At 35.7% G+C, this 15,361-nt stretch overlaps 1 protein-coding gene across 8 annotated transcripts in view; it reads left to right on the top strand.

Moving 5' to 3' along the window:
- ACSL5 (acyl-CoA synthetase long chain family member 5) overlaps positions 1-15,361 on the top strand; it is a 101,825-nt gene that overhangs the window by 73,155 nt on the left and 13,309 nt on the right. For all 8 annotated transcript variants that reach the window (XM_031955847.1, XM_031955854.1, XM_031955848.1 and 5 more), the window contains 6 exons: positions 6,357-6,542; positions 6,877-6,985; positions 11,452-11,516; positions 11,613-11,714; positions 12,673-12,772; positions 14,820-14,998. In XM_031955847.1, the coding sequence (XP_031811707.1) occupies positions 6,387-6,542; positions 6,877-6,985; positions 11,452-11,516; positions 11,613-11,714; positions 12,673-12,772; positions 14,820-14,998 (711 nt within the window). In that variant the 5' untranslated portion in view covers positions 6,357-6,386. The remainder of the gene's footprint in view (positions 1-6,356; positions 6,543-6,876; positions 6,986-11,451; positions 11,517-11,612; positions 11,715-12,672; positions 12,773-14,819; positions 14,999-15,361) is intronic.

Consider the following 15,361-nt stretch of genomic DNA (forward strand, 5'->3'; position numbering starts at 1 on the left):
CTTGCCTTTTCATCATTACAGAATTCTTCATATTATACAATATAATTAATAAGAATGTTCCCTCAAATACACTAATCTGATACCAACCAACATTTTCTAAGATGGCACAAAAATATGCTCTTATGACCTTTCTTAGCTCTAAAAGTAGTTTAATTGATATTGGGGATCCCACTATGAATCTTCATTTGCAGATTTGCCAATAAAATATGTTGAAGCAACTGTAGTTGGGGATGTAGACTGGAGTTCTGGCTCTGTTAGTTAAAATTTGTGTGACTTTGGGCAAGTTGGTCTTTCAATTTGAAATGAAAGATATTAGAGTAAGTGACCAAAAAATAGGAAGTCTTTCCCTCTTTATTTGATCTCTTCGGGCAGTGATTCACCTGGGTCAAAAAGCACATCTGTTTAGTAACTTTTAGTGTATAATTTGTAATTGCTTTCCAGGATAGTTGTACCCATTCACCAGGATCTCCAGTGGTGTATCTTCCTGTCTTCCTGCAGCTCTTCCAACATTTATAATTTTTTTTTTCTTTTGCATTTGTGGGTCTTTAATTTGTATTTCTCTGATTAGTGGCGATTTGATGACATAGTCATATGAATAAATTACTTGTGTAACAGGTTACATACACATATGTAGGTCACATACAAATTTAAGTGTAAGGACCACTTTTCTTAAATACTACCAGAATTATTTAAATCTCTTTTCATTTGAAAAAATTAACTGGTCCTGAAGTCAGGACGACATGACTTCCTAGCTGTGTGACGCTGGGCAAGTCACTTAATCCCAATTGTCTCAACAACAACAACAACAAAAATAATTAACTGGACATTTCTGTACACAATGTGGCCACATTAATAATACTTTTTGTTTGGCCAGAGTATTATAATTAATGGGTAGAAATTACAAGAGAATGATATCTTGACTTAATTAATTTTCTAAATAGAATGGATACACTGTCCTTGAAAGTAGCTAAATTCCCTTTTATCAAAAATACTTTTTTCATAAAGAGGCTAAACAAGTCATGTCAAGAATACTTTATAAATGATTCCTGTTGGAATAGGGGTTAGCTTAGAACTCTAGAGAGTCCTTTCCAATTCTGAATCTATAATTTAAGAAATCATAATTTAGAATTTAGAAATAATCTGAACTTGTTTTAAGAGTTAATGTGATTTAATGGTTAGAACACTGAACTTGAAATCAAGAAGAATTATATTACTGGGAAAGTCATTTAACATCTTTTGGCCTCAGTTTCCTGGTAAAGTAAATTAAAACCTTGAGAACTCTAAATCTATGATATGAAACTATAAATATGAGGACAGGAAGCACTTAGGCACAACTGGGAAATAGTGAAAAAAGTAAATGTAGGTATTTACATTTAGACGAGAAATTCTTTTTCTGTGTTCCATAAACTTTTCAAAATAGTTTCCTTTATAATCCTGTGCATTTCATTGTATGCATTTAAAAACTTTTAAATTAAAAAGGATTCACCAATTTGCTAAAGGAGTCTGACTTAAAGTTAAGAATATTTAAGGTAAAACTTAATATGACTTGGTGTAGGTTGCTTGGTTTCTGGATTAACCAGAATGTATTTATTTTAAAAAATCAGAAAAGAAGAGAAGCATTTCTGTCTGTTTTAAACAGTCTTTTTGACTAAATAAAAAATAGATAGAACCTATAGAGAAGAGAAGGACATACTTGGCATTTAGAGATTTCAGCTATTTCAGAGACGATCTGAAACCCAGGGGAGTAGGAAGGATGAAGGAAACCAAATAGTGGCATTTTCTGACAGGGTTGCCTGAGCAGTGAAATCTAACTAGTTAACTAATTTAATCAAGTATAGCTCTTTATTTGCAAGGATGATGGATAATATAGTCCTTCCTAGCTGGGAGGAGGAACTGAAGGATCCTGGGATGTGGAATGAGGAAAGCCCAGGAACTTTTCAATGCTTGAAGAGAAAAGAGGGGCCCTAAGGCATGGGGGTTAAAGATGAAACTTCAAGAAGAAGACACTAATTAGTACCTGAAAGTTAAAATCATGAGCAATGGGAGCCGCTTCTGATCTGTGGACTGAATTAACAAGAGACCTATTGAAACAAATTTAGCAATTTCCCTAGGAACCTGGTTTTCCCCCTCCACTTTGTCTGCTTCAGATGAACTGGCATCTGTTACTCTCTTACTCTTACTCTCAGGAGTTTCCTGTTCTCTTTAAACTTTTATTTGTTGTGTAATATTATAATAGTTTTTGTCTCCAGATAAAGATAAGCTATTTTTAAATTGCATTTTGAGCAAGTGTTTGCTCGAAAGAAAGGAATCCATAAACCAATATTCCTATATTTTACTGTGAGCCAGAATTATGTTGGTAAGAAAAATGTAAGAAATACTAGCCAAATGGAGGCAAGAACTGTGCCTATAAATATGGTCTCTGGAGGAAGTCATTATATCAGGGAAATATCATATCTTTTGTTTAGGGAAAGAGTTATTAACTTTTCTATGTCATGATCATTTTTGACTGTAAAGCCTATAGATATTCTTCAACAGTGATGCTTTTAAATGCATAAAACAATACAAAGAATTAAATGTTGCACTATAGTTATCAGTTTTGGGTTTTTTTTTTAAGTTCACAGGATCTGGCTTAAAGGATTATTTTGAACCCATTTTGACAGTCATATATGAATAAATCACTTGTGTAACAGGTGACTTCTAAGCATGGAGAGTTCTTTATTTCTCTTAATCACAAAACTTCCTATGTTTTTCCTCTTCCTCTTTCCCTACCCTCCTCTAAATTTGTTCCACCCAATTCTTTCATAACTTAGAATGGTTTAGGAGAAAAGGAAATGAATCATGCTAGATTGCCTGAAACGCCATCTGATAGAGGTCATAAAACTTCAAAGGATTCATGATAATGAAGGATAGTAGTACATTCCTATCAACTATTCAAGAATATCTTGAAAATCTGATACATTATTAACATATGGATGTGGAGTCTTAGATTTGGGAGCCACGATGTCTACGTTCTACCTTTTTTTTCTCAATAGTATTTTATTTTTCCAATTTTGCGTTCCAAATTCTTTCTTACCTGTCTCCTGCCCTAAACAGCAAGCAATATGATGTAAATTATACCTGTATAATAGTTTTGAACATATTTCCATATTTGTAATATTGTGCAAGAAAAATCAAACCAAAAGAGAAAAAAAAACAAAGTTGAAAATACTATTCCTCAATTCACTTTCAATCTCCATAGTTCTCTGGATATGGATGATGTCATTTTCCATCCTCTGTCTATGGAATTATCTTGAATCATCACATTGCTGAGAAGAGTTAAATATATTCATAGTTGATTTCATAAAATCTTGCTATTACTGCCTGCAATATTCTCCTAGTTCTGCTCACTTCACTCAGCATCAGTTCATATAAGTCTTTCCAGGCTTTTCTGAAATCGGCATGCTCATCATTTCTTATAAAATAGCTATTCTCCACCTGATGGGCATCTACTCAATTTCCAATTTCTTGTTACTAGAAAATGATTTTTTTTTGGATGTGTGGGTCCTTTTTTTTTTTATATGATGTCTTTAGGATATAGGCCAGTAGTGATACAGCTGGATCAAAGGATAAGCAGTTTTATAGACCTTTGGTTATTTGCTCTCCTGAATGGTTGAATCAGATCACAATTTCACCAATCTAAATGATCCATTTTTGCATTTCATAATGTCCTCTAGTTCTTCTCTGACCATAAATTCCTCCTTTCTCCAAAGATATGACAGAAATTAGCCATTGTTCTTCTAATTAGTATATTAGACAGTGATACTATAAGTAAATTACTATACTATAAATTAATATACTATATAAGTACTATACTAGTTTTATACACGAACTTAGTAGTATGATCATCACATTTTCCCAATGTGAAAAGATTGGTGTTAAGTGGTTATCTATTTCCTTTAGGAGAGATTTTTTTCCCTTCCTTTCTAAAATGAAAAGGTTCTTTTCCCATCTGATTGTATTACTCTGAGCATCATGCTCCCCAGAACCTCTTCATTCTATAAGAACACATCAACCTGTGAGTTTTTTCAAATATCTTCCATACTTCCTGTCCCTGGAATTCCTCCCTTCCTCTACTTGGAAAAGAAGCAGGACAGACAGCAGTGAGCTCCTCCCATATCTTACATTTAAGGAGGATGCTCAGCACATCCATATTTTCATTTCCCAAATAGCTATATTTCTTTCAATGTCATCTTGCCCACCTAGCCAAGTGTTTGGCTCTTTTTCAATTCCTCTTTTTCAGCCTCTTGTCTTCCCCCATTGAATAGCAAGTTTTTTGAGGACAGGTACCATCTTTTGCCTTATTTTGTATCCCTATACTTTAGCATAGTATTTGGTGTTTTATACCTGAATGATTAACATCCCTCATCAAGTTTTAGTGATTCTAAATCCTAAAGTTTAGTGACTGACTGCTTGGTTCGTTCAGAACTATGGCCAGCCCTCTATATAGATGTAGTCAGAACTTATGTTGAATCTGCTTGAATGATAATTCATCTCCAAATGGTTTTCTAGATCAATCAACAAACATTTATTTTTTATTAAAGCTTTTTATTTGCAAAACATATGCTTGGGTAATTTTTTTTAACATTGACCCTTGCAAAACCTGTTCCAAATTATCACCTCCTTCCCTCGCCCCCCATCCCCTAGAAGGCAGGTAGTACAATATATGTTAAATATGTTAAAATATATTCAACAAACATTTATTAAGCACTAACTATGTGCCAGGAATTGTGCTATGTGCTAGGGTAGAAAAGGAGACAAAAAGGAGGAGAAAAAGGAGACAGCCCCTTCCTTTGAGGAGCTTACAATCTAAGGTATGTGAATACATAAACAAAGGTAATTGTATACAAGAAAAATGGAGCATTCCAGGTATGGAGGATAACTAGAGAAAATGCATAGACCTTAGAGATATATGAAGATAGAAGTCAGGAAGCCAGTGCCACTAGATTGAAAAGTACCTGTTGGCAGGATAATTTCAGAAAGGCCTGGAGAGACTTGCATGAACTGATGCTGAGTGAAATGAGCAGGACCAGGAGATCATTATATACTTCAACAACAATACTATATGATGACCAGTTCTGATGGATCAGGCCATCCTCAGCAACGAGATCAACCAAATCATTTCTAATGGAGCAGTAATGAACTGAACTAGCTATGCCCAGAAAAAGAACTCTGGGAGATGACTAAAAACCATTACATTGAATTCCCAATCCCTATATTTATGCACACATGCATTTTTGATTTCCTTCACAAGCTAATTGTACAACATTTCAGAGTCTGATTCTTTTTCTACAGCAAAATAACGTTTTGGTCAGGTATACTTATTGTGTATCTAATTTATATTTTAATATATTTAACATCTACTGGTCATCCTGCCATCTAGGGGAGGGGGTGGGGGGAGGGTAAGAGGTAAAAAATTGGAACAAGAGGTTTGGCAATTGTTAATGCTGTAAAGTTACCCATGTATATATCCTGTAAATAAAAGGCTATTAAACATATACATATACGTATAAATATACATAAATATACATATACGTATAAATATATATACATATATTTAGATATACATATACATATTCATACATGTAAAATATTCTTGTGATAAATACTCCATAAAAATATACCTACCTAAATTTTTCTCAAGCTATATTCAGTTCGTCAGTTGTTTCTCTGGAGGCAAAGAGAATTTTCTTTGGAACTATTGTATATCACTCTTGATCATAATAACTATTTCAAATATTGCTGTTACTGGTTTTGATCATCAGTGCATACAAGCCTAGGACCTTTTTCTGAATAAATTCCTGACAATAAGTAGAATGTTAACTTAGTTTCTCATTGGTCACTTCACTCTAAATGACAGTCAAAAAAGAACAATTTTCTGAACTGTCTGAAGAAATACTTTTTTCTATCTTATTGTTTTCCTCCTTAGAGACCCAAGTAAGAATTTATTAAGCAGCTACTATCGCTGGGCACTTTGCTAAGTGTTAGGAAAACAAAAAGTCCAAAAGGTAGTCCCTGCTCCCAAGAAGGTCACAGTCTAATAGCAGTAACAACAACATGGAAACAACTATGTACAAACTTTAGACAAGATAAATTGGAAAATAATTAATGAAGGGAAAGTCCCTTCTAGAATTAAGGACAATCAAGAAGTGCTTCATGTAGAAGGGGCTGGGGCTCAAAGAAAGGGCAGGATTTGGTTGCTTTTCACAATATTAGTAGCTAGTGACAGGCTAGCTTACCCTATCCCCCAGATCCTCCAAATTCTTTGTAGAAGAAAACTGGTAATGAACATTTCTAACTCTTAGTTTCTTTCTTTTTAGGTGTAAATTTGCTGTTGCTGCTCCACAAAGATGCTTTTCATCTTGAACTTTCTGTTCTCCCCACTTCCAACACCAGTGGTGATTAGTCTACTGACCGTTGGAATCACCGTCTTCCTATGGCTGGTTAACAAACCTCGGCCAGTCTGTCCCCTTGTGGACTTGGAAAAGCAGTCAGTGGGAGTTCAGGTAACCCTGTCTTTGTTTACCACATTCTGCTGACCAACCACAATGAATGACTATAACTTGGTGCTGCTGAAAAGTGATAAATTGTTTATTATATTTATTTAAAGCAGTCTACCAAAATTCGAGTACTCCTAGCTCAAGCTTTCTCAGAAATGCAATATTGAGGGCTTGAACTACATAGACAGAAGTTCTTAAACTGCAGTCTATTAACTTATTATATTTCAGTATAAGTGGGTATTTCATATATTATAGAAAAAATACCTATTCTTAGCAGTTGTTTTATTGGGGGGGAGGGGTTAAAAATAAGCCTGAGTCTAACCATGGACTTACACTTTAGGGAGGAGCCAGGCGGGGTGCTGTGCAACGCAATGATGACTTTATCAACTATTACTATTCTGATGCCACAACAGTGTATGAAGTTTTCCAACGAGGACTTCGTGTTTCTGGTAGGCTTACTAACTCTTTTGTTCCTGTTTTTCAACTTGATTTAAGTTATATTACATTTTAAGTAGAGGCAGGATTAAGAATATGCAGTCACATTTGAAAGGTGGAGGTTATAGTGATGGGAAAGAATTTTTATTTAAAAAAATGATATGTCTATATCACAATTCAGAGGCTTGAGCAATTTATGATCCTTAGATAGGGTCATAATTTTTAAACCCTTCCTAGTGGTCCACAGAAACACTGTTTCTATTATCCAAGGAATCCCAGACTGGTCACAGGCTGTCTTTTGACAAAGGGCAAGTAGGCACAGTAAAACTATAAGCTACAATCAGTATAGGTAGTCTCTATATTTGTGTCTTCAAATAATATACACTAAAACACTAAAACTTTGTTCATTGATGAGCAAGTATTACTATGACCTCTTCCCTCAACCTATTTCTAAGCCTAAAATCCACATTCCCAGTTTAAAAAAATAGTCAACAGAAGTGGTTTTGAATCTTCATTTACAAAATTCCCATTATGAGTAAAGCATTTGTTCCAGGGCTTCAATATAGAGACGAGCATGAAGATTCTTGACCTTAGTAAATGGAGGTGCAGAATAGAATTGGAATACTAGGGTATAATTGGAAAGGACTTTTGGACATCAACCTCCTTAGTTTTTTTCAGATGGAGAAACTGAGGCCAGGGAAGGGACATGATATACTCATTATCACTGTAAAGCTGAGACTAGAACAAATTTCCTATGCAAAGATTCTTTGTATTATACCCCACCACCTCTTCACATTAAAGAATCAAATCTTGCCAAGCACTTTGCTAAGAGCTAGGGATACAAATATGAACAAGAGAGAACTATACCTGTACCTGATTTTAAGCAATAGAGTAGAGGAAAACAAAAAGCTACATAAGATACATACATACAAAGATGAAAAAAATAGGGTGGGGCAGAATACTAGCATTGGGGCATGATAAAGTCCTATAGCTGGTGTGGGAAAATTTTCAGTTTCAGAAATAATTTTGTAGAAAGATGAGTTTATGAAGATCATGAAATCCAGAAAGTCAGTCAGGTGGAAAATAATGAAATTAATTCTCTAGGCACCCTCCCTAAATGCCAGCGTATTGGGGAAGAAATCTCTAGTGACCAACCTCTCCTGTTAGAGGATGCATGTTCAAATACTACATGGGTATGTCCTAGGTCTGTTTCATAAGAGCTAAAATTATATGATTGAGTGAGATGTCTTTTGTGGCCCTTCAAGCTTTAGATACCATGCATATAGGCCCATCTCTCTCTCTCTCCCTGCATGGGATGGGAATCCCATGTCTTTATTCCACGAAGTCCCTTCTTCCTACTTGTGTGAGAGGCAAGTTAGCTCAGTGGTGATAGAGGAAAGAATAGGAGACTTAAAAGTTAGCAGAACCATTTTTGGATTCCAGTTCCAATAATGTTATCAGTTATGATGAATGAGTCACTAAGGTCCCTTCTTGATCACACAGGAATAATACATATACCTGAAACACATAGATTTACAAAGCACATGCTAGGACCAGGGAAACAAATTACATAACACATGATGGGACAGTTAGGTAGCAAAAGCTTTATTCTTTATCCTAAGCTTTATTCTTATCCTAAATGAAATTTTTCAGAATGTCTTAGGGAAGGAAAGGGATAATGTAAAATAACCACATTATATCCTTCAGGTTCTGAATAGTTAGTTAGTTAAGTTATACAAATGGTGCTGCAGCCAGATGATTTCACTGGTTAAATTCATTAAATAGTGAAATTAATTAAATTAAATTTTTAACTGTTAAAAAAAGGCAGCAAAAGCCACAAACATGACCTGACTGCTAAAAACCAAGACTGTTAAAACAAAGAATGCATTCTCAAGTTTCTAACGTGGTAGTATATGCCCAACAGAGATCTTAGCAGACATGTTGAAGAATGTGAGTAACGTATATAATTCCTAGCTGTTTAGCTTGACAATGGTAGTATACAATCTCAACATTATAACTCTTGTCCTGGTCCCTAGGTTAATAGCTTATGGCTACGTGGTCTTGGGCTAACAGGTATACTCATGGTGTAGCTCTGCCTTTTGCATAGCTGATTACATTCTTTCTGCCTATCAGACCATGGTTCTGTTCTTAACCAACAGTCTCACAAATACAGTCTGAATGTATTGATACCAAGTGTTATAAAACACAAGCCTGATTGCATTATTATTCAATAAACTGCAATGGTTCTACTTTCCCAAAGAAAAAATATAAACTCAAATATGGCTTTCAAAGCCCTTCAGAGCTTGGCTCCAGACTACTTTCCACTCTTATTCCATATTCCCCTTTTTTTGCCTTTCCTCATGGCAGAGCATTCCATCTCCCATTTCATGCATTCACAACAACTATCTTCCATGATTGGAATGCACTCTTATCATCAGCTCCACCTCAGAATCCCTTCTTTCCTTGAAGACCCACCTTCTACATGAACCTTTCTCATTATCCATGGTCCCTCTAGGAGGGATTTCATTATCATGGGGAACACCCAAATGAGGAAACTCATTTCAAGTGTACCCACTTATTCCAAGTGGCAGCTTAGTGCTCAGTATTACTGAAATTAAGTGACTTGCCTGGGGCCACATAGGTATGTGGCAGTCAGTACTAAGTTCATCTTTCTGGCTCCAAGGTTAGATTTCTATCCACTGGAATCCCTGGAATTCCCTGGGATTCTTCTCACTCATCAATTTATGTTTGTGTTTTATTTATGTATGATCCACTGATAGAGTGCCTCCAAGGCAGACCATTTCATTTTTCTCCTGGTATCTCCAATGTCTTGCATGCAGACTTTAAAATTATTTTTCACTTTAAACTATGATTCCTTACTACATAATTCATTACTACATAATTCAATAATCTTACGAAGTTAGTCTTATAATAGAATATAATATATGTGAATTATAATAAAAATATGAGGTACAGTGTAAAACAGTGCCTCATTGGAGAACCTGATTCAAAATCCAGCCCTTTCTTTTTTTAAGTATTCCCAGAATTTAGCACAATGACTGATACAGTAGATTTAATATCCAGGAGGGAGGAATAGCAAAAAAAGAATGGATGGTGGTTTGTTTGTTTGAATGCCAGGATGTTAAAGGTATAGCTTCCCTGCATTCAAAGACCAAATGATAGTGAGCCAATGAGCAAAAGAATGATGTGATCAGATTACACACGAGGAAGCCTAATCCAGCTGTAGGGTGAGAGGAACTGAAATAGTTTTGCAGAATAGACCAAGAGTCAAAACAACTATCAATGGAATATGTTCCACAGCAGAGGCAGAAGCCAAGGACAAAGCTGCAAGATCTCTTGGAGCCAGGCAGAGAGATAGACTTCAACTAACTGGGCTAATTTGGAAGGAGAAATAAACATTTATATTTTTACCAGCTGGCTGCGATTTTGGAGTAATTATTGATTTCAACTGAGACTAAGGCTACCTCCAGAAAACTACCACAAAGAATGACAACAATGTGAGAATCGATTGAAAAATTTGGAGAAGCTTAGCCAAGAGAAGTAAAAACTTCATACATAAGTGACATCCATTCCTAAAGGAAGATAATATGGAAGAAAAATTAGAATTATTTTGCTTGACATGAGAGGACAGAAATAGGTTTGATGAATAGAACAAGCATCTTACTAATTACAGGAGAGAGAATGTCTATCTCTACAAAAGTGCCTGGAATTCTTCTCAATCATTAATTCCTGGAGTTGTACAATGAATGGGAAATGTATTTCTTCTTACAGCTACTCTGCGTACTCTCTCCTTCCATTCATCCTTTGAACCTCAAAACTTTTTTTTTATAATTCATAGTATTCTTAGCAAAATGCTTCCTCTTGGCAAGGCTTAAATTCCCCTCACTTCTCAAGCTAGTTTCTGGAAGTAGGGTGTTTTTATTTAATTCCAGTTTGCTGGAATCATCTCCATAATTGGCTGTGTGACTCTTGTTTCTGCAGGACATTTTTATGTGGTTCATTCTGAGATATTTACTTATTTTAGGAATATATCTTCATCTTATTGCATTCTACACCTCGTCAAGTTGTTGATTTTTAGAGAAAAAAAAAATCGCTTTTTCTCTGCCCTCCTTCAATCTCCCAATTCAACATAACACAATGTGTTATGTTGAATTAAATATAGAGACATTATGTGATTCCTTTTCTGCTCTATCTTACAACTACTCAGATTGCTGAGTATTTGTTTGCTATCTTATCTCCCTGACCTGAAATTGTGAGTTCATTAAAGACAATTTGCTCTACCTTCATATTGCTCCTTCCTTTCTCCCTTTTCCCCTATCCTCAGTATGTGGCTAGATCTAGAGTAGATAAATACTATTACTGTACTTGGGCTAATCATATTTTTGAACTAATCAATCATCCACCTCCTCCTTGACCAACTAAAGTTTTGTTACTTTCTCTTTGTGGTAATTGTTTCTAGATAATGGACCCTGTTTGGGATCTAGAAAACCAAATCAACCATACAGATGGCTCTCTTACAAACAGGTATGCAATCCTATTTGTTTTCAGGTTTTCTTCCTCCCATTTCTGGGACTGACAAAGTAATTTTATCTCTTTTTTTCTTGGCCCCTTTCTATCTAGGTATCTGATAGGGCAGAGTACTTGGGCTCCTGTCTTCTGTACAAAGGATACAAGCCATCACCAGACCAATTTGTTGGCATCTTTGCTCAGAATAGACCAGAGGTAATCACATTTAAATAGCATATGTGTGGGTATTCTTTATACCTTTATATATACATATATATTATATATGTATATATTATAGCACCTTACCATTTTAAAATTGTTTGCCCTATAATAATCCTTCCAGGTAGGCAGTATGAGCATTATCTCTACTAAAGATAAGGAAATTGCAGCTTAGAGGTCAACTTGCTTCCTCAAGGTCATACTGGCACAGAGCCTGAATTTGAACCTATTTCCTTTAGAGATTTATCTGCTACACCATGCTGTCAATTTACAGCAAAAGCAAAGGCACAAAAGCTTTTATTCTAATGAGGCAAAGAATTTTGAAGTTGGTTTTGGGTTATACAGCATTAGCAAACCTCTCAGTTTTCTCTACGTACAATAGGAATAATAATACCTGTATTACCCATCTTTCAGGATTGCTGTGGGGAGAGTGTTCAGTAACAACCACCACAGCAATAGTTAGTATTTTATAGCTTTTTAAGGCTTGCAAAGCACTTTACTGATGTTCTCATTTTATTTTTCACAACAACCTTTGCTATTATCCCTATTCTTCATAATAAGCCAACTGAGCTTAAATGCCTGTTCCAGGGTCTTAGTGTCATGTATTTGAATTTGGGTCTTTTGCAAACTTTACAATTTACAATTTTAATGTATATTATATATTGCAATATACATACATAAGCATGAAATACATATATGCATGTGTATATACACGTACTTATATATAGAAATATGTTTGCCAGGCTATATATTGGGTATTATTATTGTTAATAATCATTTGTATTTTAAAATAGAGGAAGGAGTACTTATTAGATCTGTGACTGTTTAAAAAATGAGACTGGTCCAACTCTTCATTTTTCCCCTATAGTCTTTGAATAAGGCTTGTTTGCTTTCTTCAGTAACCAACTCCCATCCATTGTCCAGTACCTGAGGCTTATATTTTCTGTTTGTGCAGTGGATCATTGCAGAACTTGCCTGCTACACCTACTCAATGGTGGCTGTTCCCCTCTATGACACTCTGGGAGCTGAAGCCATAGTGTACATCGTTAACAAAGGTAAGATGGGGTTCTTTCAGGTCTGTCTCCCTTGGATCTAAGGGAGTGGCTTTCAGACATCGCTCTTAGTCATTTCCATTTTTGTTAGCATTCTTGGAACTCCAAATCCCAGCCCTTTTGATAGTAATGCAACAAAGAAAGAGATATCACTGCTTGCTCTTAAGCTCAAAATCTCCCAGGAAGGGCTAAGAGAGGGATATCACTCTGTATAAAAAGACAAGGATAAGGATAAGGAAACTGCTCTCTAGTTCAGAACAAAAAGAACCTTCTTTGGGCATCACGTAAGGTTCAAAAGCAGTTAGCAGTACCATTTTGTGGAAGAATACTGGGATGTTTTTAAATGGTCCATAGTCCATATCCCAACAACCTGCATTTAGTACTATTATGGCATGCTTTCTTATAATCCTGCTCTGTGCATTTTACATTTGGTAGATTCAAATAAGTCACCAACTTTTATGCAATAAGGAACAAGAGGGAGAGAGAAGAGGTAGGCAGATCAAATGGTGAAATAATAACCAGTGGGCAATCAGAGTACCTGTTTTGGTTTCCATGGTATCTACAAAGATCTAGAAGAAGTCCCCCAACATTTACATGGGGTAAACAATCTAGAGAAGACTTAGAGGAAAACGAGAACAATATTCTCTAGTTTGGGATATGTTAGGACGATGTACATTTATATATACATATAGATCCCAGTAGGCAATTGAATCATACTTTCTCATTCATAGAGAACCCTGAAATTTGCATTAGGCAGCAATTGTGCCATCTCCTGTAAAGCCTTCCTTAATCTGATCTTCCAAACCTGACATATGGGGCAGGGACTTTAAAAAGAAAAAAATATTTTCTCTAGTATTTGTGACAATGCATTGCACTTGATAAATGTAAACAGAAAAAATCAGAAGGTATCCTGATATAGAGTGAAGCACAGCTTGCTCATAAAATAATTCTTTCCAAGTATAGCCAGGTATTTCTGACTAAACTGTAGAATTTGTCAAAAGGTTTCAATTCATTTTTCAGCAGTTTGAAGACTTTCAGGGATATGGACTAAACTTACAGTTGTGACAAGTTATTTAACAAATGTACACGGTTTTGAATGTGTCCATGCAAATTCAGTATATCCACTAGCAAAATAACAGATGTATAATGGCATTTTCACAAAGCAAAATGGCATATTATCAGACATAAGCCTGTAAAATTATGTGAAGTACTTTTGCGGGTGGGCTTCAGTGAGAACTTTTGATTTATTTAACAGTAATTGTAAGTCTTTCCTTTAGATTGTTCAAATTCTAGACCTTCCTTTTTACTATTTATGGGACCTTCTGCAAATCACTTAATGGCTCTTGGTTCTAATTTGTTCTTTGGTGATTAGGCTTGGCTTAGGGGACCTTTCAACTTTAATTCTATAATGAATGAAAAAGCATTTAAAGGCTTATTAGGTGACCAGTGCTGTGCTAAGTACTAGGAATATAAAAACTAAAACTGGCTGCCTAGACGCTGAAGGAACTTATGCTCATGGAGGGAGAGGATATACGTGGGGAAATGGCCAACGAGGAGTAAGGGCATTTTTAGTTTGGAAACAAAGCAGAAAAGAGTGATACACTCTGATAGGTAGCGATGGTTGTATGAATTGGTGAGGAAGGTTGCTAGAGATTTCATGCCCAAAGGCAGGGCTGATGGTAAGATGATGACCATGATATAAACTGAAAAAAAAAGGTTCAAGTTGATTAGCAGGACATGTAGAGCAATTGCTTGTCAGGACGTCACAGACACTCAGTGAAATTTGCCACATAGGGAAATGAGAAACCTCTAGTAGTAGACAGGCAGCTTACCAGCCTTTGTACACTATGTATACTTTGCACTTAAGAGAAAACTATTTGAGTCTCTAAATGAGACTTTCCCCTTCCTGGCAGTTTTCAATTAACATGCTTATAAAGTCTTACTTGTAGGTCTAACCTCTGCACACTGAATGTTTTTGAATCTTATACCTCACCCCAGAAAGGCATATAGCCACAAGGGGTGATTTTTTTTTTCTATTTCTACCTTGCAGCGGAGATTGCAACAGTGATCTGTGACACACCCCAGAAGGCAAATGTTCTACTGGAGAATGTTGAGAAGGGGCTCACCTTAGGGTTGAAGATGATAATCCTCATGGACCCCTTTGAGGATAGCCTTAAGGAAAAAGGGGAAAAGCTTGGAGTCGATATCTTATCACTATATGATGCTGAGGTATGGTATAGGAGCCATATGGAATTTTGTGAGGTGGTCGAAGGGCCTTTGCTTTTGCAAATATCGTTTGCTTAAAAAAAAAAAAAAAAGGAAAACCTACACCAGAATGGTGCAGAATTACGGCATTTAGAATATGAATTGAAAATAGCCTAGGAAAGCAGTTTTTGAATTTTTTATATTCCCTTTGGGCTATCTGTCCATGGAATGAATAGCAAAGGTCAAATCTAACATTTCTTTATGCTTTGAAAATGTAGGTGAATGGGAAGATTTATATGAGCTGATGCAAAGTGAAGTGAGAAGAACCAGAACCATGTACCCAGTAATAGCAATAATGTAACAGATCAATTGTGAAAGACCTAGCCT

This window comes from Sarcophilus harrisii, chromosome 2, assembly GCF_902635505.1.
Source record: "Sarcophilus harrisii chromosome 2, mSarHar1.11, whole genome shotgun sequence".
Lineage (NCBI taxonomy): Eukaryota > Metazoa > Chordata > Mammalia > Dasyuromorphia > Dasyuridae > Sarcophilus > Sarcophilus harrisii.